Source organism: Asterias amurensis, chromosome 21, assembly GCF_032118995.1.
Source record: "Asterias amurensis chromosome 21, ASM3211899v1".
NCBI lineage: Eukaryota > Metazoa > Echinodermata > Asteroidea > Forcipulatida > Asteriidae > Asterias > Asterias amurensis.
The window spans coordinates 6,180,175-6,208,173 of NC_092668.1; the positions used below are offsets into that span (position 1 = coordinate 6,180,175).

At 39.3% G+C, this 27,999-nt stretch overlaps 3 protein-coding genes across 3 annotated transcripts in view; 1 reads left to right on the forward strand and 2 right to left on the reverse strand.

The window, feature by feature from the left end:
* Positions 1-1,848: 1,848 nt before the first annotated feature.
* The window catches only part of LOC139952848 (carbohydrate sulfotransferase 14-like), a 76,973-nt gene continuing 50,822 nt past the window's right edge, over positions 1,849-27,999 (forward strand). Inside the window, exons 1-4 of the mRNA XM_071952106.1 lie at positions 1,849-2,034; positions 6,207-6,312; positions 7,859-7,914; positions 9,030-12,972. Of these exons, the coding sequence (XP_071808207.1) occupies positions 6,216-6,312; positions 7,859-7,914; positions 9,030-9,908 (1,032 nt within the window). The 5' untranslated portion in view covers positions 1,849-2,034; positions 6,207-6,215 and the 3' untranslated portion in view covers positions 9,909-12,972. The remainder of the gene's footprint in view (positions 2,035-6,206; positions 6,313-7,858; positions 7,915-9,029; positions 12,973-27,999) is intronic.
* LOC139952849 (uncharacterized) lies at positions 12,985-16,944 on the reverse strand. Its single transcript, XM_071952107.1, has 3 exons — positions 16,823-16,944; positions 16,522-16,593; positions 12,985-13,670 (listed from the first exon to the last, which is right to left on the reverse strand). The coding sequence occupies exons 1-3, from the start codon at positions 16,917-16,919 to the stop codon at positions 13,567-13,569; spliced, it is 273 nt and encodes a 90-aa protein (XP_071808208.1). The 5' UTR covers positions 16,920-16,944; the 3' UTR covers positions 12,985-13,566.
* LOC139952846 (Golgi-specific brefeldin A-resistance guanine nucleotide exchange factor 1-like) lies at positions 18,042-27,990 on the reverse strand. The gene is made up of 8 exons (XM_071952103.1): positions 27,951-27,990; positions 27,258-27,454; positions 26,010-26,157; positions 25,316-25,548; positions 24,697-24,810; positions 24,237-24,417; positions 23,068-23,184; positions 18,042-22,668 (listed from the first exon to the last, which is right to left on the reverse strand). Exons 2-8 carry the CDS (start codon positions 27,360-27,362, stop codon positions 22,364-22,366), a joined length of 1,203 nt encoding a protein of 400 aa, XP_071808204.1. The 5' UTR covers positions 27,363-27,454; positions 27,951-27,990; the 3' UTR covers positions 18,042-22,363.

Consider the following 27,999-nt stretch of genomic DNA (forward strand, 5'->3'; position numbering starts at 1 on the left):
CCTTTTTCAAAACAAAAACCCCCAAAATGTGCATAAAAAAAAACTTAAGAAAAAAAAGAGGTGTCCTGTAAAATATTATTATGTTTTGGGTATTTACACACACCCACAAAGCCTATTTGAGAATGCTGTGTACAACTCTAAATTGGTACTTGGTGACCACAGTTGGTAATTTAATCCTTTTATACAGTCAACAAGTTTTATCTTATACAAAATGACATGTTCTCTAAGATTTTGTTGTTTTCGCAATCTTTTGTTACCTGCTGACTATAGACTGTTTTAGAACTGCATTGGTGTGCAACTATATATCAGTTAACACATTTAATAATAATCTTGCACTTCTTTGGCCCCCCCAAATTTAATCTTTGCCCCCACTTGCCCCACCAAATGAAAATGTCTAGTTACGGCACTGGACGGCAGAGAACATATTCACTATCAAATCTCAACTTTTTGGGCGAATTCATCGCGAATTTCAAACATTCGTATTCGCAAGATATTCACCCAAGTGTGAGAGTAGCATAATTGTGAAAACGTTGACGATGCCTGTTCTTAATATGCTACTCTCACACTAGGGAGACTATGCTAGCGAATGTGCTTACGAACGGAAATATTTAACAATCGCTCAAACTTCGCAACATTCGCTTCAAATTTACTACGTTCACAAGTCATTCTCCACCTCCGTACGAAGATCGGTCAATTTATGCTGCTCTCACACGGCGAATATGCTAGCGAATATATGTTATCGGAAGGAAATATTTGGCAATCAATCAAACTTCGCAACATTCGCCGTGCCTTCGTAAGCGTTGGAAACAAATTCGGAACGTTCACAAATTATTCCCCACCTCCTTATACGAAGATCGCTCAATTTACAAACCGGTGTCTAAATTTCAGCGAATGTTGCGAAGACGGTCATTCGGCGTGATTTTCGTAAGCATTGGTAAGCCATTGGTATCGTTGGTAAAGCGTGCGTAAGCGTTTGCAACGTTCGTAAAGGCATTGGCAAGCGTTGGTAAGAATTCGTTATATATTCGTAAGATATATTGGTAAGGAGAGGGCCGACCGAGGACGATCGATGGGTGAGACCGAGATGAAAATATTCACTATCCTACCGCCATTTTGGACGAATTCAACGCGAAATTCAAACATTCATGTTCGCAAGAACATCCGCCACTCTGTGAGAGCGGCAATACGAAGCGCTTCCGTACATTCAGCGAATGTTGTGAAGACGGTAGTTCGCCATTGATTTCCGTAAGCATTGGTAAGCCGTTGGTACTGTTGGCAAAGAGTGCGTATTATGCGTAAGATATTGGTTAGGAGAGGTTTAAGGGCAACCGAGAACATATTCACTATCAAATCGCAACTTTTGGGCGAATTCGTCGCGAATTTCCAACATTCATATTCGCAAGATATTCGCCCAAGTGTGAGAGTAGCATTATGGCGTTCAACATTCATGAACATAGTCAATTTACATGCTCCTGAAACGACCTAACGTGTTTGTGATACTTCAGTCACTGCCTAGGTTGAGCACTGAAATGTTCATCTGGTGAACAGAGGCAATTCCTATGCTTTTTGGAGAACAATTAAAGGAATCCTTCCCAACCAAAAAAAAGCCAGTAATAGACGGTGAGCATTTTGGAATGTCCCGCATTGACATTGCTAACGCATTCAATGAACACTTCTCAACCATTGCAGAGCGTTATGGCTAGTAGTAGCAGTAGTTCTTCCAAGAATAGTGCCACGTCTGATGGGGTGATTTTCTACACTTAACTACAGCCACTGACTATCTTCACGAACACAAGTTTCTATTGTCTGAAGTCACTGAAGCTTTTGTTAAAAAACGAAAGCCAGTCAGAAAAGCTACTGCTCGTCCATTGTATGTAGTCAGTATACGTTAACGTACGTTGAGGAAATCAATATGATCCCCCCTTGCCTTCTTGAGAACCTGAAAAGACGTTCATCAAGGAACAAGTGCCCGGCGAAAGAAGGGGACAAGTCAACTTCTCCGAGTTTTGATGTACATCTTTGTCACTGTTTTAAGTAAGTAAATTAGCAAGTTATAAACTCCCTTCAAAGGGTAGATCAGTAACAGTTTTGACTAAAATTGCGTTAGTTTAGACCCAGTAACTGGGGCGCTGTACTCCTTTTAAACAATTTTTGACTTCATCTGTCGTACTAGCGCCCCAGGGAACGGCACAGAATTTTAACAAATACCCTGTTTTTCGCGACACCCAGCCACAAAAAATGCCTCAAAATGACAAAAAGACCAAACAAACTAGCTCAAAAATCGCCTACTCTATTCTCGATACGTCTAGGATGTAACATCAGGCATTTAATTGTACTCACGATCATTTTTTAAACTCCAAATCGATGATTTTTAACTCCGCATCGTGGAGCGATTGATAAGTCTGCGATTTTCGGATGTGTACGATAACGAAACATGGCGTCGCGGTGTATAGATCAGGTGGTAGTCGCATCACGTGTCTTCGGTTTGTTGGTGACGCGTTGTGGGTGGATGTCCATCAACGGCTGTTTAATGCTACACTTGTTACAGGCGTTGCAGCGAATGCTATACATTGTACACTGGGATGGGTACAGGCGCTGCAGCTAGCGAGTGCCCACGTGCGTTTAATCATGAGCAACGTAACTTACACGGTGCCGGGTTGTTGGAAAATTATCAGAAAGGGGGTGAAAGGTTCTCAGAAAGGGAATATTGTCTGAAAGAGGGGGATGAATTCTGCTGGTCTGGATTTTTCTGGTCATCGCCCCCCCAAAAAAAAAAACGAAAAAAAGGGGAAAAAAGATGATAAATAAATAAAAACCGCTGTACTTCATCTAGGCCTACGATTTTTGTGGGTACCGTTCCAGCAAATCCTGGTATGTATCTGTATTGAACGCCATTTTTTTCTACAGTGACACTGGCAGCACTAAACATTATAAGAAGCAATTTAACCATGCACAATTTTTTTTTTTTTTTTGGGGGGGGGGGGCGATGACCAGAAAAATCCAGACCAGCAGACTTCATCCCCCTCTTTCAGACAATATTCCCTTTCTGAGAACCTTTCACCCCCTTTCTGATAATTTTCCAACAACCCGGCACCGTGTAAGTTACGTTGCTCATGATTGAACGCACGTGGGCACTCGCTAGCTGCAGCGCCTGTACCCATCCCAGTGTACAATGTATAGCATTCGCTGCAACGCCTGTAACAAGTGTAGCATTAAACAGCCGTTGATGGACATCCACCCACAACGCGTCACCAACAAACCGAAGACACGTGATGCGACTACCACCTGATCTAGACAGCGGATCGAAGAACACTTCGAAGAACCAGAACTAAGGACTGCGGACCACCTTTTCGGCTTCTTCACCCGTCCTAAACAACACCCGACCAAGGGGACGAAAAGAAAGCTAGAACAACACAACTGAGCTCCAACTTTAAACCAAACCAACCGGTCCTTTTCAGGACCAACACACCTTCCTAAGAGAGATTTACATCAAATACTTGTATTAATAATATAGTAAGGCATTCCCTGATACTATAATTAATCCAAACCAGTTTTATTTTATTTTAATTAATAAAATTCACCTTCTATACCCTCTCTTACAATGGCAAAACGCAAGTTGGCTAAAGGAGCTCACCACTCACAATCCAATAGAAAAGCCAACCGCTTTTCACGCAAGTGCGAACAACACAAGCAGGTTAACAGGAAAAATATTCTTACCAACTTAGCGATAGACAGTGAACGTTTCATCACAAACCTATCCAGGACAAACCTCTCCACTATCGAGAAGATTGCCTTAGGAAAAGGTTTAAACTTCGTTCCAACTCCCGCTAAACCTACACGTAAAAAACTTTTGAGTGATTTCAAAATCTTCCAACGAAGAATGAGGATTGCTTTTTTGATGTACAACAAATCAACCAAGGCTCAACCCTTTAAACCACCATCCACATGGATTCCAAATACCACCCAATGTGCGACGCTCAAAAACTATTGTGAGGCAACAAAATACCAATTTGCTCATGTCAGACTGAGAAGTCAAACACCAAATATGACAAAGCAAGAACTATCAGCCATACACAAACTCAAACACAACCCAGACATCGTAATTAAACCTTACGATAAAGGTCGAGGCATTTGCATTTTAAACCGAACCGACTACCTACATGTGGGCTATCAACATCTTGAATCTGAACACTACACACAGCTCAACCAAGACATGACACCACAAACCACAGCATCGGTACACCAACTACTTATCGAAATGCATCGAAACAACTACATCAACAAACAAACGTTGGCATACCTAGACCCATCTCCCTTAAAATGCGAGTGTCCTACCATGTATTTTCTCCCGAAGATACATAAAACACCACCCCGGGCACACCACTTATTGGAAGACCAATTATTAGCGGGTGTTCTAGCCCAACTGCCAAAATCTCAGAATTTGTGGACTACTTCCTTCTCCCAATAGTAACAGCGCAACCAACCTACGTCCGCGACACAGCGGACATATTGCGCAAACTAGACGGAATAACTTTCCCACCACAAGTTTTGATAACTAGCATTGATGTTGTTTCCATGTATACAAACGTTCGCCAGAGGCAATCGATAGCGTTTGTAATGCTTTAAACCGAAACCAAACCCCGTATTCAATCACAAAACCACCCTCCGATTATATCCGTAGACTCTTGGAACTGATCATAGGAAGAAACTGCTTCCAATTCGGTAACAATTACTACCTACAAAAAATCGGATGTGCCATGGGCTCAACTGCCAGCCCAGAAATTTGTGATATCACACTACACGATCTGGAAAAACAAATCCTTGAAAAAGCTGACCACATCCTCACTTGGTGGCGCTATAGAGATGACATACTTGTCCTCTACGATAGCACTCTTGATAACTTCAAGAGCCTTATTCATACTATGAATCAAATACACCCAACCCTCAAATTTACATTCGAGGCATCCAATACTTCCATCAACTATCTTGACTTAACAATCTTCAAAGGTACGAGATTCAATGAAACTGGTATTTTTGACACAAAGGTCTATACCAAACCCACTGAAACCTACCAATACCTACACAAAACATCATCACACCCCCACATGTGTTCAAAGCATTCGTATACGGAGAAACACTTCGTTATGCTCGAAACACAAACAACAATCCAACAGGATTTTTTGACGATCCCGATGACACGCTTGACATCCTAGTTTCTCTACTAGAGGAACAATTCACCAATGATCAGGAAATCACTCCCACAAATTCACAACCTCCACCCTAAACCTAACGGCAAACACAACCCGTAACCTTTCTTTCTCTTTTGAGATTGGAGACCTATAGATTCAATTTGAATCACCCACACCGCAACTGAAGAGTGCACGAAATTGAGGCACGAAAGCATGTTATTGCTATAATTATAAAGGGGATCTGAAAAAATATCCCCGCGGTCTCACCCCAACCCACACAAACCAATGACGCAACCGTCAGAACAGCTTCCTCGGTTACCCCAAATATATCCACCCACAACACATTTTACGGTCAACCCAACTGACAGAGATATATTTAAACTGACATGGGCCCCACCCATAGACCTTGCAAACATTTTGTTTTGCAAACCTATGGTATCAAGTCAACAATCTCAAAATGTCACTGAATTGGACAGCGCCATCATTTATTTACTATCATACACATCCGAAAATCGCAGACTTGTCAATCGCTCCACGATGCGGAGTTAAAAATCATCGATTTGGAGTTTAAAAAATGATCGTGAGTACAATTAAATGCCTGATGTTACATCCTAGACGTATCGAGAATAGAGTAGGCGATTTTTGAGCTAGTTTGTTTGGTCTTTTTGTCATTTTGAGGCATTTTTGGTGGCTGGGTGTCGCGAAAAACAGGGTATTTGTTAAAATTCTGTGCCGTTCCCTGGGGCGCTAGTACGACAGATGAAGTCAAAAATTGTTTAAAAGGAGTACAGCGCCCCAGTTACTGGGTCTAGCGTTAGTTAGACTATTGTTGTACAGCAACATTACATAATTGGTAAGAAATAAACTCGTCCAAGATCACAGATTTAGATCAAACTTATACCACGGTCTAACCATGAATGTAATATTTGATGAGAAATAAATAAAACTAATTTCCCGTTTGGAGCGTTTTATTCAATTTTTTTTTAATCAATGTCATGTTTTGCTGATTTTTTTTAGATCGTCAAGATGGCAACCGCCACCACCGCCAGGCACTGTTTGTTTATTGCAATCTGCACCATCAGTTTACTCTTGATGGCGTCGTTTCTGCTTGATCGAAATCAAAGTGAGTGTTTTCTTCAAACAATTGTAGTTAGAATCTTGAATTGTTGTACTCTCCTAAAAGAAATTGCTTATGTCCTCGTGGAGACGGTGGGTTGTAAAATCCATTTTGTGCTGACAATATTGGGTTTGTACAGAAAGGTATAGCATAAAAGCGATAGGTTGCCGCGATAAGTAACCGGCCCTGAAATGGTTTTCTGTAGTGGTTTTCTGTGGTGCTTTTAACTTGAAAGGGAAAATTATTGATTGACTCTTGAACTTTTATTCTCTGCTCAATTTTATACGGGGAGTCCCTGGGCCCGTCGAGTATTCTCCCTCCAAGTAAAAACACCCCTTCACAGGTCTAATTTTCAAAACGTCCGAGCATCAATCTTGAAAAATGTCCCTACACCTCTCAGCAAATAGGACCATTTATTTCAGGGCCTATGTCATCCAAAATGCCTAAAGCTGGAAGTCAACAACCCCATCACAATTGGGCAAAATTTTTACACTGAAACACTTTCTGGGGGCTCTCAAATCTGTCTAATATAGAATATTTTCAGGGCCTACAAAATATTAATGAGCTCCACACTTGTTACACCGTATCAACTAGACGTTTGCTTAGGTATGGCGTTTCATGCGAGATACCTTTTTAAAATGATGATATTTTGTCAATTTGTCCTGAGACAGTTTGGAAGCTCCATGCCTCTTATTATGGCTGGCAGTGTTTCTCTCTTGCTTCTGTTTTGACCTCAGACACATGTACATTCTAACTTCTTTGGCCGAGTGGTTAAGAGCATCGAATTCAAGTTCTGGTGCTAATTCACCGGAGTGTGGGTTCGAATCCCGGTCGTGACACTTGTGTCATTGAGCAAGATACTTTACTATAATTGCTTCTCTTCACCAAGGGGTATAAATGGGTACCTGAGGTTGATATTGTGAATGAAAAAGCCTTTGGAGCGATATAAACTGTTGCCCATGTTGTATACTCCAAAGGGAGCTGAGAAACATTAAAAAAGGGATGTTATTGGCCCTATGACCAGGGCACTAATGTAAAGCGCATTGATACGGTTATTGGGAAATGTGCTATTTAAAAATATTGGGAAATGTATTTAAAAATTTCATGTTGTTGTTGTTGTTGTTTGTTGTTTGTTGTTTGTTGTTTGTTGTTGTTGTTGTTTGTTGTTGTTTGTTGTTGTTTGTTGTTGTTGTTGTTTGTTGTTGGTTGGTTGTTGGTTGGTTGTTGGTTGGTTGTTGGTTGTTGGTTGGTTGTTGGTTGGTTGTTGGTTGTTGGTTGTTGGTTGTTGGTTGTTGGTTGTTGGCTGTTGGCTGGTGGTTGGTGGCTGGCTGGCTGGTGGTTGGTGGCTGGCTGGCTGGCTGGCTGGCTGGCTGGCTGGCTGGGTGGTGGTGGGTGGTGGTGGGTGTTGGTGGTGGTGGTGGTGGGTGGGGGTGGGTGTTGGTTTTGGTGTTGGTGTTGGTGTTGCTGTTGCTGTTGCTGTTGCTGTTGGTGTTGCTGTTGTTGTTGTTGTTTTGGACATCAATAATTATTATTTTATTTTTCACCGAAACAGGCATGTCGCCTTCCAGCCGCTCATTTCGTTACCCTGCAATTGCTGGACAACATGAGGTACGTACAATTTCAAAAATAAATTATCCATAATGTAAGGGTGCGGGATAAAATTAATACTAAATACATGTAATAATAAGAATAATTAGAAAACGGCTGCTTACATACATGCTTTATGAAATTGGGCCCTGCGTTCCTGGAAGTGGAATGGTGATCGCGAGTAACGAATTCACGGCGGTAAACAGAGCCATGACATTGGGTGGGCCAAGATGCTTTGCGCTAATGTTCGGTGTGGGAAACATGCTGTCCACAAACACAGATTAACGTGAAATTCCTTATGAAACAATGTATGTCATTGAAATAATTATAGTGGCCCATAATGAAACAAAGTGTACAAGGTAGGCATACGACGGGTTATTAATAGGGTTTTTTTGAAAAAAAATTCGGCTTAATTCATTTTGTGTGTCGTCCCCCCCCCCCCTTCCCTTTTTGTCTCTCTCCTTTTTTGCTCATCCCTTTTTTTCCTGACAGGGGGAGGGGGCCGGGCGCCCCCTACGCCCCTGGATCCGCGCCCGTTATTAGTCCTCACATCAAATAATAATAAATAATAATAAGACTTGTAATGTGCACGTATCCCCCATGCAGTAACCCCCCCTCCCCCCCCCCAAAAAAAAAAAAAATAATAAATAATAAATAAATAAAATAAAAAATAAATTGAACGAAACTTTGAACGTAAATGTCAAAGACTAGTCTTCTCCTCACTTGGTGTATCTGAACATAAATGCATAAAATAACAAACCTGTGAAAATTTGAGCTCAATTTGTCGACCAAGTTGCAAGATAATAATGAAAGAAGAAAAAACAGCCTTGTCACACGAAGTTGCGCGTTTAGATGGTTGATTTCAAGACCTCAAGTTCTAAACCTGAGGTCTCGAAATCAAACTCTTGGAAAATTACTTCTTTCTCGAAAACTACGTCACTTCAGAGGGAGCCGTTTCTCACAATGTTTTATACTAGTCTATCAACAGCTCCCCATTACTCGTCACCAAGTAAGGTTTTCTGCTAATAATTATTTTGAATAAATACCAATAGTGTCCACTTCCTTTTAAGAAGTTCGTGAATAGCATATTGACTCAACTTTTAAAGTAATTAAGACCATTTTCCCCCAAAACACAGGAATCAAAGTCAGACACTTCCATTACCACTGAGTTAGCTGAAGCAACTTCTTTACTAACTCCTTCAACTGCTTTGGAACTTGAACATATCATGGGACAGGAACAGGATCGTCGAAAGCGGACGCTGGCTGAAGAATGTCGCCGCATTAACCCATCAGAACCAACTGGCAACTACAGATATTTACACGTCAACGACAAACATAAACTCCTCTTTCATTTCATCCCCAAGGTGTCTTCCACGACTTGGAAGACAATCTTGAGTACACTTAACAATGAGACTGGAAATGTAAAGCCGGTACTGTTTAATTACAAACAAGATGACGCCCGGTTGAAGAGCTACCGTAAGGTGCTGTTTATACGAGAACCCATGAGCAGGTTACTTTCTGCGTACTTGAGTAAACTTCGCAATAGGTCTCGTCTGCAACGGATCTGGGAGCGGAGTTATGGCAGCGACATTTCCAGGCGTTACAGAGGCGTTAAAAACCAGACGCTCAAAGAAGGACAATGGTTTGATATAACATTCGTTGAATTTAGCAAATACATCACTGATCTGGGTAGTGGGTTTATAAGTAATGATATTACTGATCACTGGCTGCCACAGTATAAACTATCACGGCCTTGTCATGTCAAATACGATTTCATCGGCCATTTTGAAAATCTTGCAGTTGAAGGTCCGTTCGTTCTGCGATGGCTAGGTGTCGACAACATCGTCCACTTTCCAGAATACCATAGTTCAAACGCAAAACAACAGTTTTTGAAATATTACAAATCGATATCGCCGGATTTGATGAGGAAACTGATAGATTATTACCATGTGGACTATAGATTATTTGGATATTCACCCGATGACGCCATGAGCCAGGTTCTACAAGGTGTTTGATGTACCGTACACCATTATCCTATGAATCTATGGAGCACAACTAATACTAGTCTTGATTGAAGACGTTCATTCTGTTAACGTAATTACCGATATCGCAACGCACACGAATTACTGGGAAAGAGAGCCTGCCCCAGTCCTTGTGGTTTATATTAATCAAATCTCCTCAAATTTAAATACAGAAACCCTGAGATTGTGACAGTTTCTTCTAATTATAGAATCTATTCACTGCATGACCTAAGAACCTAATAATTCAAAAGTTATTGATAATCAGCTTGGCACATGATATATGTATATTTCTGTATATTTATAGGGGAGTCATGGCCGAGCGGATAAGAGCACCAACTCAGACTCTGGTGCTTCTGTTCAGGAGAGTGTGGGTTCGAATCCCGGTTGTGACACTTGTGTCCCTGAGCAAGACACTTGACTTTAATTGTTCTTGTGATTGATTTAGCCGAGTAGCGCAAATTTGTTGCACAGGCTGTATACTCCCAGCGAGCTAAGATTGTTTCGGGAATGATTTAAAGACAGTGGACACTATTGGTAATTGTCAAAGACCAGTCCTCTCACTTGGTGCATCTGAACATGTGCATTAAATAGCAAACCAGTAAAAATTTGAGCTTGATTGGTCGTCGAAGTTGCGAGATAACTATGAAAGAAAAAACATCATTGTCACACATCCTTGTGTGCTTTCAGATGCTTGATTTCGAGACCTCAAATTCTAAACTTGAGGAATCAAATTCCTGGAAAACTACTTCTTTCTCAAAAACTACGTCACTTCAGAGGGAGCCGTTTTTTACAATGTTTTATACTATCAACCTCTCCCCATTACTTATTACCAAGTAAGGTTTTATGCTTATAATACCTTACTTATCAATAGTGTCCACTGCCTTTAAGGCCCAGTGACAAGGGGTAATAATAACGTTGGAAGCGCTTTGAGACGCCTTTCAGTTGTGAAAAGCCCTTCATAAAAACTGGAGTAATGCAATGCTTTACTAAATTTGTGCTACTTTTTTAACTGTTGTGTATTTTTAAAACCATATTGTTATTTTTGCTAGTATTTTTATCCTGTATTTTAATGTTTTTCTTGGCTGTACAACGCTTTGAAACAGTGTTAAAGCGCTTTATAAATGCATTTAAGTTAAGTTAAGTTAAGCTAAGCTATTGTTATTATTATTTAAAGTGGTCAAAACAGTGTGGTTACCTGGAACTTCTGATGTACAGACACCGCTAATAAATAAAGGATACTTTATATTTATTTATATTGTAATGTTTACTTTATTTTTCCTTCATGCGAAAATGTGCAAAAACAGACATGTATTGTTAAAAAAATAAAACACCATAAAATAATATGTACATGTACATGAATTTTGTTTGGTAATTGTCAAAGACCAGTCCTCTCACTTGGTGCATCTGAACATGTGCATTAAATAGCAAACCAGTAAAAATTTGAGCTTGATTGGTCGTCGAAGTTGCGAGATAACTATGAAAGAAAAAACATCATTGTCACACATCCTTGTGTGCTTTCAGATGCTTGATTTCGAGACCTCAAATTCTAAACTTGAGGAATCAAATTCCTGGAAAACTACTTCTTTCTCAAAAACTACGTCACTTCAGAGGGAGCCGTTTTTTACAATGTTTTATACTATCAACCTCTCCCCATTACTTATTACCAAGTAAGGTTTTATGCTTATAATACCTTACTTATCAATAGTGTCCACTGCCTTTAAGGCCCAGTGACAAGGGGTAATAATAACGTTGGAAGCGCTTTGAGACGCCTTTCAGTTGTGAAAAGCCCTTCATAAAAACTGGAGTAATGCAATGCTTTACTAAATTTGTGCTACTTTTTTAACTGTTGTGTATTTTTAAAACCATATTGTTATTTTTGCTAGTATTTTTATCCTGTATTTTAATGTTTTTCTTGGCTGTACAACGCTTTGAAACAGTGTTAAAGCGCTTTATAAATGCATTTAAGTTAAGTTAAGTTAAGCTAAGCTATTGTTATTATTATTTAAAGTGGTCAAAACAGTGTGGTTACCTGGAACTTCTGATGTACAGACACCGCTAATAAATAAAGGATACTTTATATTTATTTATATTGTAATGTTTACTTTATTTTTCCTTCATGCGAAAATGTGCAAAAACAGACATGTATTGTTAAAAAAATAAAACACCATAAAATAATATGTACATGTACATGAATTTTGTTTTCATCATTAATGACTCCCTTTGTTGTTGGGGTCACGAACATTCTTTACAACATAGTTTGGGCAGTTCCATTTGGGAAAATGGTTGATTGATCATGTGTTACTGTTTACCTGTTCTATTTGATAAATTTCCTTTCTTGCTTTCTTCATGGTCTGTTTAGACCGTATCAAAAAAGACGTTATCATTCAAATACCTTCCCACTTCATTTGAATTCCTTCGTTATATTCGTTACCATTCAAATATCTGCCAACCACACGGCGTCTGTGAGCATGTGCATGTACATGTGCCATAGAAATCAAATCGGGAACACTGCATACTGCGTGATTCATTGATGTACACACTTACACCCGCATACCGCCTGCCCTACAATATTTTCACTCTCATAGCAACAAACAGCCTTGCTCAAGGCAGTCGAATTATTCACTCCGAAAAAAGACCGCCGTTGTATAAAACCCACCCGTATTCACTCTGCATAACATCCCACGACACGGTGCCCCGTACACTATCCGCATGCGGAGGCCGTCAGGCCGACAGCCTTGTAGGGTCTGTGTTGAAGCCACTGACCTCATTACTATAATAAGCGAAGAGTTCCCACGGTCAGCTCATTACCATAATGCCCGCGAAAGACGAGACATGTCTACATCATCACACACCACCACCACGGACGCTCAGCGAGCATGATAGGCGTGCGTGATTGGACGTCAAAATGAATAATTCATTTGCCTCACATCCTGTGTTGTCTGATAGGTCTGACGAACGATATACATATTCATGAGAGCCCCCCCAATTTTTTCCACTAGTGGAATTTTTTCAATACAACACATTAAACCCGGAAGATACAGACCCGACAAGGCTGTCGGCCTGACGGCCTCCGCATGCGGTTAGTGGTACGAGTGCGATGACTTGTGTGAACAGTATACGTACGATCTGACAGTGTGTATACGGTTGGGTCATGCAGTGTGATCGCATGCACCACGAACAGGGTATATGGGTGGGTTTACAGCGGCGTCTTTTCTGAGCGAATAATGCGACTGCCTTGAGCAAGGCTAAGCAACAAAGGGGTTATTTGATACGGTCTATTATGAACCTTATCGATCACCTGACCTTGATTGACCAATCAGATGATCCCTGACATGGAATGTCAGCTGATTCTCTTTTTCTCCATTTATTGACCAATGACTTCACTCCACACAGATTGTGTTTTTTTACATCAACTCCCATTGGCTCACGTCGCTTGATGACCTCATTTCCACGAACCAATCACAATCAACTGAACAATGGTTACATGCAGTCGAGTCCACCACTCAGAGTCAACGTGAAGCATTTTGAAATGTTGAAGATCCTGATGACATCAATTCACCTCTCAGTATTTTAAGCTACTCTCGACTGACAATTCAAACACGCTTTCTTTTGTTGCAACACTTCTCCCATTGGACTCCTTCTGATGACCTCATCATTCTAAACCAATCAGCTTTTGAGCTGGTGTGTACTTCCAGTCCGTTTCGGCTAGGTAGTCCAATCGCTTCTTTAAGTCTTCCAAGCGCTGCTGGTGCAACTCTGCAGCAGAAGAAAAACATTTGATCATTGAGTATAAATATAATGAAAATTTAAAGCAGTATAAAAAAACTTTGAAACATACACCAAAAACTGTAAGACATAACTAAACGTTGTTGGGTCACTTTGAACCTTGACCACTTCATACCCTGGAAACTTCAAACCTTTTGCAAGGTATGAAGTGAATTTGGAGACTTCACAGCCTGAACACTTCATACCTTCTTAAAAAGACACTTCGCACCTTCTTGCGACACTTCGTACTAGGCATTGGGGACTAGTGCGACTGGCGTCATACCGCGATTATTAAATCATTAGTCGGGCCGCGACTACCGTTTTTCAACTACTCGATTAATCGTGCCACCACGCACGACTAACTACAAAAATATTATTGTGTCGCTCAGGACTAATCACGACAACATAATTTAATTACAAAACACAATCATTCGTCAGTGACATAATCTTTCCGCCCTTTCACCTTGAATTTTACAAAATTTTAACAATTCAAGGCCTTATAAGGTGGTTTGTTTTGCCCCCAAAAGTACAAAAACATGAAAAAATACGTATTCGTTTGAAGGAAAAAAAAGGTAACGGTACAAAGTGACTGTACAAAGTGACGGTACAAAGTGACGGTACAAAGTGACGGTACAAAGTGACTGTACAAAGTGACGGTACAAAGTGACGGTACAAAGTGACAGTACAAAGTGACGGTACAAAGTGACGGTACAAAGTGACGGTAAAAAGAGACGGTACAAAGTGACGGTACAAAGTGACGGTACAAAGTGACGGTACAAAGTGATGGTACAAAGCGACAGTACAAAGTGACGGTACAAAGTGAAGGTACAAAGTGACGGAACAAAGTGACAGTACAAAGTGACGGTACAAAGTGATGGTACAAAGCGACAGTACAAAGTGACGGTACAAAGTGAAGGTACAAAGTGACGGAACAAAGTGACAGTACAAAGTGACGGAACAAAGTGACAGTACAAAGTGACGGTACAAAGTGACTCAGCTGACGATAACAAATGACCAACTTTGTCAGTGACCCAGAAGGGTCTGAAGAGACCAAGGTACAAAGTGACTGACATCCTATCAAACTCTTCATTAACCTAATCTCAGCATAAGTATCAATGAAGAACAAATTTCCTTGTAAACTATTACTATAGTAGCACATATAAATGTTGCACAGGCTGCATACTCCCCACCAGGGAGTTGAGATGGTTTAAGGAGTGATTTAAGGCCCAGTGACCAGGGGTACTATAATGTGAAGCGCTTTTTTATATAAAAACGGATTATTATTATTATCATCACACTGTAGTGCTATAAAGAAATAGGTCCGACCCTTAGTCTCATATTACTTCAAAACAGAGTTCCACAGTGAGAGCTTTGATACGCCCCTGATGTGATAAAGCGCTATATTATATATAAGAACCTAGTATTATTATTATTTTTAATTATTCAATGAATCTCTTCAGTTAATAAAATTAAACCTACTCTTTCCCCTGAATTCCTTCCAAAGTTTGTAAATTTATGTCCAGTCAAAATAATGTTCAGCGCTTAGACCAAATTAAAAAAAATACCAGATCGTCCCCGCCCGCATCCTTTTTGGGGGGCCGCATCCTTTTATTACTTTTTTTTTTTTTTTTTATATAAAAGAAATGTGTTTTACTTTATTGTAGTTTTAATTTTAAATCCATCCTTTTAAAAAGACTGCAAGGAGCTTTTCCTGAATCTAACGTGATGCTCTCGAACACTTGTAACCGTCTGTTTCAACAAAATTAGTGAATGCCTACCACCAAATCTTTTTAGTGTAAGAATCCAACCCTGTTAATCAGGGTCCTCATGCAACAAATACATATAAAATAATTTTGCGGTGGGTTCAAACTGAAGAATCAGTGGCCTGTTTGATTTGAAATACTAAACGGCCATCTTGCAAAAGGGCATTATTGGTCTAAATAGTTTTAGGCCTAGCCTATGTTCCCTAAGACTAGACTAGACTAAAGACTAAGAGTTTGTTTTGTCTAAATGCAAACCCTACCAATGCTTACCCTACACCTGTTTTTCCAACTGGAGTTAACTGGGACGGGCAGGATTATCCAGAAAGTATTTGGAGGTAGACTTCCAAAATTTGTTTTGTTTGCCGGCCAAGGTTTTTTAGTTTAATCGCCTTTATCGTCTGCCTACACCTCCTGTTCCAGTCCCACGGACAAGGAAAATATTTCTCATGAAGAAAAAAAGACTTGAATTCGGTTTTACGAAAACCGGCGATTTTTTTTCTAAACAAAGCTCCTACAAACTGACGATAACCCTAACACAAATATTTTATTTACTATTTTCAGTCTGTGCCTCCTAGCTTAGTCAGGCCCGGCCCTTTACTACCGAACTGCTTAAAAAAAAAAGTAAACTAAAACTTATTTTAAAAATAAAAGCGTTGTTAACAAGCTCTCTCGTTTCACACTGGCTGTGGGACATTGGGGGGGGGGGGGGGCATAAAAAAGGTATATAATTTTGAACACAAATAAAACAACAATTTACACATAGCCTACACATCATTCATAGATAGGATAATAGTTTTAATAAGTAAAGGAAAAGTTTACGTATGGCGCCACCACTTTTTCATTCGAAATAAAATAATATAGTATCTAATTTACCTGATTGATATATCCCTTTTTGTAAAACGTATGGCGCCACCACTTTTTCATTCGAAATAAAATAATATAGTATCTAATTTACCTGATTGATATATCCCTTTTTGTAAAAATTAGTGAAAAAGTGGTGGCGCGATACGGAAAGTTATCCAAAAACAATACAAACGAATGAATGAAATTGAGCTGAAGGTAAAATTAAAAAATCATACCTTTTTGGGCATTCTTCATACACGCTTCAAATGCATGCTCGATCTGTATTCTGTTGAGCAGTTTCCAAGAATCTGAAAAAAATTCCAGTAAAGTTACATTTTGTTATCATTACCAAAAAGGACTAAAATTTGTCGTTTTCACGAAACTGGTTAAACACAGAAAGTAAATTGAATTGAACACACACTATTTCAATAGCTATGCCAATTCATGAATACCATGAATGACAGTCTGTTTGTTGAATAAAAGTTATAAAACAACGTACCTAATGACAAGTTGTATAATTTTAAACAATCTTAATACCTGGTTGATCATGTTGGTTGCCTTCTACAGCTGTGGGTGAACGAAAAAGTGCTTTTCTGGGGTTCTCAAAGTCCGGCTTTCTGGAAGAACTGGCCATTTCTTTTACATGAAAATCGCGCCCTCTTATGACGTCGTCACATGAAAAAAAAACATATCCGAAAAAAGACAAACGTATATATTTATGTTAAACTTCCCACAGTCCTTCCTTTATTCAAACGCAATACAATAAATGAGAACACACGGGCTTGTTTTGGATGCCCTATTTTCTTCCTAAATTGAAATAATAATGAAGTACCGACTCCTCTTCATCTTTTGTTTAAAAATAGCTGCCTAGTCTTGTCCTGGACAAGTTACCGTTTTACAATGGAGGTATTTTTTTATATTTTTTTTATTTCACAGACACACAGGCATGATATTCTTGCTACTTTTCGATTTTGTTTTTCCTCAGAAACAAAATCGGAAATGCCTGCATACCTACCACCAACACTGGAAAGGAAGATTATAAACAACAAACAGTTTGAAGCAGCGATATTTTGACCACATTATTCATTTTAATAACAATTTGCAATCATCATGTCATTTACAGATATACAATTTGACCATGTACAATACAATCTTAATATATACATTGACCCCTCCCATATGAAGCCCCTCCCCTTGATAGGGTGCCACGCCCATCATTAACTACCACCAACATTTTGAAAACAATTCTAAAAATCTTTGTTTCATCAGTTTTATTAAAATGACTTGAGATTGATTTTGATAATAGTTAATAAGGTATTAAATAAACAGGGATGAAAAACCAAATGGTATTAGTATTGTGCATTGTTTGAAGACTTTATCTGACGATATGAAATAAGAGCGGGTTTCTGCATTGCCTTTCCAGTATTACCGAAGAGCTTTTGAACTTCTTTGATGTAGTCTTGTCACTAGGAGACTGCAACATTCACTAAATGTAACAAACTGCAACCTTGTGCTCAATGTCAGAAAACTTTGCTTAGCACACTTCTGCTAAGCAGCAATGAGCAGGAAACCAGTCACAAGTTGTATGTGTGATATGTTTGTTTGGCTGGTAACCTTTATTCTGGTAAGTGTAACTTTGTTATGCTTAGCTATTTTTTTGTGCTGAAGCAACTCTATAAAATTGGACCAAGACCTGGTGGAATAAGAAAGATTGTTGTCAACTGAATTATTAAGCAGAATTCAAACCTCAAAGACCTCATCCCACACCTCAAATATTTTTATTTATTGAAATATTTACAGAATTACATCTTTGAGTTGAGAAACATCAAAGATCATCCCAATCACCTAGCATCTCTTTGAAATGAATGATACATTTGGCAAAAGAATTGAATAATTATCATGTAAAGCAAATTGGGTTAGTTTGGGCTGCTATGCTTTTTTCTTTTCTTTTTCTGCCATCCATTAGTTTTAATGTATAAATATTATCAAATATTCTATCCTATAGTTCAAATTGTAACAATTGCAGTCAAACAACCCAGTTTATCAACAGAGGGCTTTGACATTATATTATTATTATTATACAGGAATGTTATCAGCCCAATGACGCGGGGTCAATTTCACAGAGTTGCTAAACACAAAAATGTGCTTTAATAGCGTGAAATTTTTGCCTTGATGAAAACAGGATTACCAAACAAATTTCCACATGTATTTCAGAATAAGCAAACAACAGCTGAATAACAGTAACATGCAATATGCAAGAAACGGAAATTTGGTTTGTAATCCGGTTTTTATCAAGAAAGAAATTTCATGCTAAGCACATTTCCGTGCTAAGCAGCTCTATGACATTGGGCCCAAGGGCACTTTGTAAAGCGCATTGATGCGTTATTGTAAAATGCGCTATATAGGAAGTAGTTATTATTAATTTACAACACGCAGCTTATGTAAAACGCCACTGGTTGAAGATTTATGACTTGGGGTCCAACTTATTGAGTGAATTAACAATGTTATCAGGAACTTTTCAGTAGCAGATGTGGAGTAATTTCTCAAATGTTTTAACAAAATAACAATAATCTTCCTGCATTGTCAAAGCCTTTTATCAAGGCCTTCGTGGCGTAAACAGCAGAGCCACTGGAATAGGAGACCATGCGCCTGAGTCGGGTGTGATCGAGTGGCGAGGCCACTCTCCTGCGTCATCTCCCGTTCCAGTCTCTTGGGATCACAGCTCTCCAAGCCACAAAGGCCGTGACAAAAGGCTAACATTGTCAAGGCTATCAGAACCTGAGTGTACATAAACCTTGATGAGACAACACGCAGCAAGTGAAATTTGAAGATTTGTTTTGAGTGGAATTCAAATAATTAAAAAGATTAACTGAACCGTCTGACATTTTTGGGGCAATTTTCCTTGGAGAAATTACATGTTCATCACAAAAAGACGATGACCAGACAAGTTAATAACCTAATGTGTTAACAAATAATAAAAACAAATGGACAGTGAGAACACTTCTTGCTCGTAATACTATTAATAAAGGTGTATGAATTGCTTAATTGGCAATGTGAAAACAATTCAAATAGAGATCATTATTCTACTAGGGTTAGGACAATTAAAGGAAAAACAAAGGAAAACAAAGTCATGAAATTGTTTTCCTAAAGAAGCAAGTTAAAGGGCTGTAAAGGGCAAAACCATGTTAAAGGCAGTGGACACTATTGGTAATTACTCAAAATAAATATTAGCATAAAACCTTTCTTGGTGATGAGTAATGGGGAGAGGTTGATGGTATAAAACATTGTGAGAAACGGCTCCCTCTGAAGTGCCATAGTTTTTGAGAAAGAAGTAATGTTCCACGATTTTGATTTCGAGACCTTAGATTTAGAACTTGAGGTCTCAAAATCAACCATCTAAACGCACACAACTTTGTGTGACAAGGTTTTTTTTTTTTCCTTTCATTAATATCTCGTAAACTCGAAGACGGATTGAGCTCAAATTTTCACAGGTTTGTTATTTTATGCATATGTTGGGATACACCAACTATGACGGCTAGTCTTTGACAATTACTAATAGTGTCCACTGCCTTTATTTAAAGGAGGCAATGCGTTCTGTGGAATAAATGACCTGAATAAATGACTGGGAATAACTTGGACAATTAACTCAATCTCAACGCTATTAAAAATTTCATGAAACTCTCCTACTATTACAACATATTATTAATATCCATCGTGCCTCAACAACAGTCTAAACATACTTTTTTTTCTAAATTAATCAAAATAACACTTTGTGAAGACACCAACACTATTTTTGTATACGATATACTTTTTGCAAATAATAAACGAGTGAAAACTTTCACTCTTCCGACAAACAAAATCACTTTTGGCCTGAATAACATAAGCACTGGATATAACAAAGCTAAAAACCACTGGACTGGATTTGACAATTAAAAATTGCACTGAGATTAAAATTTTCACAACGCCTCTTAAGATTTAAAAGAAAAACCATCTGGCACTAACTTTCTCTTTAAACTGTGTTCTCGTTCCAAATTATGAGCAGAGATAAATAATAAAGAAAACAATTTTGTTAGTCTAAAAGTTTGTAAAATGTATTTTCATTCATTTTTTTTAGCATATAAACGAACGTCCAAAGTCACTTTTTGTTTACGTCACATTTTGTCTTTCAGAGAAACAGGTCCTTTGACAAATCTAAACCTAGTTCAGGACTGTACTATTGTACTATTGCATGTATAATCATAACATTCCAAATGCATCAGCCTATTTGAAAAGAGCCTCGGTTTCATTCCCTAGACTTGTGTATGAAGTTAAAAGGGACACATTGCCTTGGGTCGGCCGAGTTGGTCTATGAAAAGCATTTGAAATGGATATGGTTCGAAAGATGTTTTGAGAGTAGAGTGTAATGATCCACACAAACATGCCTCGAAATTGCTTGGTTTCCCTTGCTTGACTCCACAAAATGGCGTGCTGTGTTAGTTCAAGGAAAACAATGCAATTCCAAGGCATGTTTGTGTGGATCATTATATTCTACTTTTAAAACATCTTTCTAACCATATTGATTTCATAACATTGATTTCATAACATTGGTTTCAAACACTTTTCAAAGACCAACTCGACCGATCCAAGGTATAACATCTAAAGGCAGTGGACACTGTTGGTAATTACTCAAAATAATTATTAGCATAAAACCTTACTTGGTAACGAGTAATGGGGAGAGGTTGATAGTGTAACAAATTGTGAGAAAAAGCTCCCTCTGAAGTAACGTAATTTTCCACGAATTTGATTTTGAGCCCTCAGATTTAAAATTTAAGTTTGAGCCCTCAGATTTAAAATTTAAGGTCTGGAAATCAACCATCTTAACGCACACGAACTTCGTGTGACAAGGGTATTTCTTCTTTCATTGAGCTCAAATTTTCACAGGTTTGTTTGTTAATGTATATGTTGAGATACAATGAGTGAGACGACTGGTTTTTGACAATTACCAATAGTGTCCATTGTCTTTAAACAAGATTGAGATTTGACGTCTTTGTTCATTAAGAGTACTGTCGGACTACTCAGTATACTTTTTTTTTATAAACACTACCTCTTTCGTATTATCCTTGCCAGCGTTTCCGCCACCAATCCAAACTTTTTACAATTTCACTGATTAATCCACTTTTACTGTGTTACACAGACTCGCGACATTCATCTAACCTAAATTCTGGCGCTTTTTTTTACCAACATGTTTTCTATCCGTACAATTGCTAACCATATCCATAGCCGTTCCTTCTTCATGCAGTAATCTGGGCCCAATTTTAAAGAGCTGCTTAGCAGCCAATTTTGTGCTTTCTGTGCAATTTCTATTTTATAGCGCTGCTAACCGTAAGCACACGAAAAGGCATGCTAAACTTCCGCTGCTTACCGCACGAAAAATAAATGACGTCACAATGCAAATCAATGCAATTGTCTCTCTCCTATGCATGGCTTCAACTTCTGAATTCCATCTTCAATATCAACCTTCTCCATGTCGTAGACATCTTGTGACGTGATCCTTACTACTTCATTAAATTTATGTTCTTCCCGTCAGTGCAAACACGTCGCATCTCCTAAAATAGCATGTACGTCATGCGCAAGTTTGAAAGTGTCAAAAAGTCAAATCTAACTTAAATTAACATAAATGTACAAATTTTACACACAGCATAAATAATACAATGTTTTTGAATGGAGGAATTTTGTCGAGATATGATGTTTTAGTACAGACTTGTGTGTGTGAGATAAGATGTTCTTGCACGGATAATTTTGTTGCAAGATGCAACAATTTAGCTTGAACAAGGTGATGAAGTCTGTGCATGGAGCGTTCTCCTACCCAATACAACATTTTAGCACAATTGAGACACAACGTTTTGCACTGACGCAATGTCTTTCAATAAACCCATTGCACCTGATGTCATACACTCAAAAAGCACCCTCACGGTGGTCAAAATAAGCCCTCACTGGGGTCAAAGGAAGCAAATCATTGGACGACAGATGTTCTTTCTACCTCAGCGTCCCTGCAGCGTTTCGTGTTATGCTAGGGGGTGAATTCAACAAATTTCCTGATTACTTAGCCGAGGGTTCCGTTTGAGGGAGAATTGGAGTGACAATGGGTATGGGTGACCCCTTCAGGATGGCTGGGTTAAGGAGGAAGGGTAGAGGACCTGCCTGTTTAGCGTCTTGACCCCCCGGTAGGGATCCTAGATAAGACAGAGGCGGCTGGAGAATGATGTTGGGTTGGCTCGTCACCGGATTGACGTCCTTGGCTACCGTTTGGGTCGGGGTGGTGATGGGTGTGGGTGTTGTTGTCGAGGGCGGGTCAGATTTAGCGGGCGTTGTGTCAGGTGCAGCTGGGGTTGGAGGGTCTGCTTCTGTGACGAAAACAAGATCAAAGAAAGAAAAACAAGATTCAAAAAATGTGACATACTTTTTTGGCTGGAACCTTATTCTGGTGAGCATTAAATATTGTTTTTCCTGAGCTACTTTTTGTGCTACATGAAATTTATCCCAGATGATGATGATGGACAGAGAAACATAAAGGCACCAGAACAAGTGTTTTTCTTGGCATCGGTCTGGTTTACATAGGCCCTTTTCGAATCCACGACTTCGGCTTTGGATTCGGCATCAGGCTCTGTTCTCTGAGCACTTCTGCAAAGCACGCGCAACTGTCATAACAAACACGGGGCCAAGCTAGCCTGAGCCGAATCTGGAGCCGAGGGTGTGGTTTTGAAAAGGGTCATAATGGAAGAAAATCAAGATGGCCGACTTACCCTCTGGCTTTGTATCCACTGTGCTTGGCTGCTCCTCGTTTGGTGACCCATCTCTGACGATTCCGTCGGGTGTAGGGGCGTTTGTTGTGGCACTACTCGGTGCTGGATCTCTGTTTACTACTCAAAAAAAGTTTGAGTTCGAGGGAAAGAGAAAAGGTCTTCATGAGTTCAACCAGATTTCAAGGGTGGGGCGTTGCACCCAAACAGCTCTGCTTACTAGGGCCGATTTCACAAAGAGCTAAGATTGATCTTAAAGACACTGGACACTATTGATAATTGTCAAAGACCAGTCTTCTCACTTGCCGTATCTCAACATATGCATAAAATAACAAACCTGTAAATGTTTGAGCTCAATAGGTCATCGAAGTTCTGATAATAATGGAAAAAAAACACCCTTGTCACAAGGAGTTGTGTGCTTTCAGATGCTTGATTTCAAGACCTCAAATTCTAAATATGAGGTATCGAAATTAACCTCATGGAAAACTACTTCTTTCTAAAACTACTCCACTTCAGAGGGAGCCATTTCTCAAAATGTTTTGTACTACCAACCTCTTCCCATTACTCGTTACACAGTAAGGTTTTATGCTAATAATTTTGTTGAGTAAATACCAATAGTGTCCACTGCCTTTAACTGCAAATCAATCGTATTTGCAAAGTAAAGTGTGATGTCACAATACAAACCACTATGGTAATACTGAAAATTTGTCTTATGATGAATTTTATTGCTTTGTGAAATCTGCTCCGCGGCTCAATTTCATGAAGCTGTTAAGCAGAAAATACTGCTTGACAAGTTTCTAAGCAAAAATTGAGTGGGACACCAGTCAATTTCTGTTTAAGCAATGCTATTCTGTGCTTAGCAGGTTTTTGTGCTTACAGGCTTTATGATACTGGGCCCAGGAACAAAGAATCTGCGATTGCAGGAGCAGGGAATTCTGCGCTTACGTCAAGCGTATTTCAAGGGTTAACAGGGAATTTAGGCTTGCGCGCGTGTGTACTCCGAATTCTTCACTTACACAGTTAACGCAGAAATTTGTGACTGTGATCTTCAGCGCAGAACTCGGCGGTAAGCAGAGCCATGATATTTGGCAGTTTGCAACAGCTAACTCTATATTCACAATTTAATCTCCACACAATTTTAAAAATAAAATAATTTATTCTCAACCACTTACCTGGCTCGTGACATTTAAAGACTTCATCCCTGAGTCCCGGCAGAAAGCAGTCGATCCTCTCCCAGGTGAAGACCCAGAGCTGACAATCTTTCCCCCTCTCGGATCCTGGGTCGGTTCGGAAGACGTTGGCAGTGTCCAACACAAGGACCATGTTCTTGAGTGACTGGGGTATTGCTTCATACTGCAGAAGAAAATTAAGAACTTTGGGGTTCAACAGAGACAAACTGAGGAGAGTTGGTTTTGAAACCTGAGGGGTCCGGATTAATATAATGGCTGAGCTATCTAGCCCTTATGTTGTAATACATTGTTCAGGGGGGGGGGGGGTTAAGAAATCAAAGATTTCTGGAAACTGTCAAGAAGATTGGTTTGAATGGAGACAAACTGACGGGAGTTGGGTTTGAACCCGAGGTATCCGTGGAAACACAAAGTTACTCAATAAAAAGATTCTAAGTGTACCAACCAGTAATTCACTCTTGTCAGCATGCATGTACTTGTCCATGAAGTCCAAAATGGTAAGCCACAAAGCGGTAAATGTTGCCAGAGATAGAAGGGGTGTCAAATGCTGTAAGAAAACCTGTTAGGGAAACAAACAAAATAAAATTTTACAGGCACTGGACAGAATTGTTAGCATACAAACTTACTCGGTACCAAGCAATGGCAAGCTGTGATAGTAGAGAAACAACAAGCTTATATACCTTTTCCTTTTGATAGTGTGGATCAAAATAGCGGAAGCTAGCCGCATATTTGGCCCTTACAGCATCTTGTTCCTGCCGCATCCCCTTATACAAAGAGCAATAAGAAACACTACAGAGCCAGACTGTGCTGAGCCAGAATCTTGTACCTTCATTTTTTTTTTTAACAAGCAATGTTTCATTCTGCGGGACTTGTTTGTCCATCCAGCGCAGATTTTTTTTTCATGCAGCGTAATTTTGTTTATGCAAAGTTTTTTCTTAACGGCAGACTTCTTTTTTATGAATTTGGTAAAACCTCAGGTCAGCGGAAGAGTTGCATGCCTGATAATGGAAGACAAGGTATTTTATCAGGAAGGTTTTGAGTCTTATGGTTATCACAGGCCTTACCTTGCAGAGTAGCGTAGCAGCCCTGCTTCTCGTCTCCTCAAGACCCACCGGATCCAGAGGATTGATCTGCTCAAGGAGCTTAGCCAGGAGCGGGAAGAGGACTTTATTAAAGCAAGACTCCCACTCTACGGCGGAAAGGGTCTGGAGATCGTGGACTAGGAGAGCTCTCTGGAGGTAGGTCAGAGCCTGCATGCGGACCTGTCGACGGATGTCGCAGCAAAGCCTTGCGATACCTTCAAAAACGAAATCAATCAAAATTACCTTTGATTCAATTCAATTCAATATTTTATTAGTCATTAGAGGGTCTTGGTACTTTTTGTATGACACAAGACACAATATCCACAGATTTACATTAAACTTACAGGGGTTGAAGATAAAGATAGTAAAACAAGTCACAAAAATAATTTTCGTCTCAGGAGACGAAAACTATTTCAGCATTTAAACTGTATTTCCGAGACGTTGTTTTATTCATTCCTCAAAAAACTTCAGCACCTCAGCAAGAAATATTTTAGGGTTTAGCTTTCTACTCAAATGATCTTCAAACGAAAGTTTAACGTAAATCAAAGGACATTGTGTTTTGTGTTACGACAAAAGGTACCCAAATCCTCTAACTTTTTGTGAAATCCACCCTGCATTCTTCTTATAATGTTGATTGATTGCATGGTCAGATTTACATAGTGTCATGATTACCGACCTTGTAGTAGTGGGCACCAGCATTTTATCCATAATGCACTTGCGCCAGCATCGATGGTACTCCCTGCTCCGTCCTTCTGTTCCTCCTCGGCCCACGAGCTGAAGATAGAGGCTGCCCTCGTGTGAAGTGTGTGCATCAGGTCCAATAACTAATAATAACATCGAAAATTTGAAAAATAACAGAAAAATTGCTTTGAGTTTCAATAGTTACAAAGATAATATTTCAAAATCAAGTTTGCTTTAAAGGAACTCTACAGAACTGGTAGAAACAAAAATCACACGGTCTATTTCTGATGATAGTTGAAAACATCCCATAAAATATTTCTGTCTGAAATGTCATGCATGTATTTGATGAGAAATAAATAATCTAACTTTGCGTTCAGAGTTTATCACTCAGTGAGTGTTTTATTCATTTTTATTTTGGCATCAATACAATGCAAAATTTGTAATCGGTTTTTCACTATTCTCTAATGACCCAGATGGCCGATCTATCTCAAATTTCTACTGGTTTGTCAGTCTATGTATATGGTGGATTACATAAAGTGCTTACACTGCCAGCAACTATTTTATTAGCAAAAACCCATTCTGTAATGTTTCTTTAAACGAAATGATAGTTGGTTAATGACAGTCAGGTTGGCTCAGTGGTTTCTTTCCCTGCCTTTCACCTTTGCAGACCCCGGTTCAATTCCCCAACCTGAGCCTTGCATGTAGATTGGATTTAACAGTCTCTACCTGACTGCGTGGGATTTTCCTATAGGGGTTTTCCTCCCACTTCTAAAACTGAAATTTCTTCATTGGCTTCTTTACAAAAAGTTGGTGTGATGTTTCCATTTGGATGCTTTGTCAACTACATATAATTCAATAGGAAACTTTTAGGACGCTGGTGGCAGCAGCATAACGGTCCATTTTTGCAGCTCTGAGCATGCGCCCACATGCTCAGTATTGCGCACGTAGGTCTGAGAGCGCGCAGACCTGTACAAAAGGACCGTCCAAAAGTCTCATTGGTAATACTTTCATTGACGACCAACAGCCCAATTATCATTGAGGAAACCCTTCTTTTTTAAATTCAACCAATCATCAGCCACTATTCTGAAAAAGTAAGAAAAAGTAATCCCTTCCTAAGCGTTCAACCAATCAAATCACATTACCTAGACCGAATCAACCAATCACCTCCCACAATTTGCAGTGAGTTATCATCCAACCAATTAAATAAAACTATTAAGAAAGAGCAAATCAACCAATCACTGACCTGTATTGAGAGTGAGTGATATCCACCAGGCGGCCCTTCATCCTCTCCGTCTTCTAGGTCACACATCAGGGACATCTTTTCCGGGACAGAGTTCGTCTTGGCCATGTTCTTCTTATGCTTTTGGTTCCGCGACAACTTGGAGTTTTTCCGATCTTTGGATGGCTCGGGTTTCCTCTGTCTGTCGTGTTTTAACTTTCCTGAAAATTCAACAAAAGTCAGGGCGGAAATGCTAATTGTGAAAAATGGTACTTCTCTATAATCTAGATGAGATGAAGGTGACTCTATAAGGTGTTCACGCACTATGTTCACCTCTTGTATTTGTTCTGATGTTTTTGTTTAAGTGTATGACCCCATTAAAACTTGACTTCCGATTTAAACCGGAAGTTGAAATTTTATATCGCTTAAAATGTTATACTCGCTGGCGTGCTGTAGTTTTTGAGAAATGAGTAAAACAATGTCCCATACTTTTCTCTTTTTTTTTGTCTGAGGAGACGAAACTTCTTTTAGCATGTACAACAGATTTACGTGACACTCTTGAAAACATTGCTATGTGAACTTTCTGGGTTTTTTTTCAAAAACTTGTCAACCAATGAAGCTGAAACTTCTACATGTAAATCATATTTCATACATCTTTGTTTACAATGAGCATGGTTTAAAGATGCTTCTGCTTTTTAAGAGCCAAAGGATCCCTACCTCCATTCACGGTAGCCTCTACAAAGCTCCTGATGGCATGGACACACGC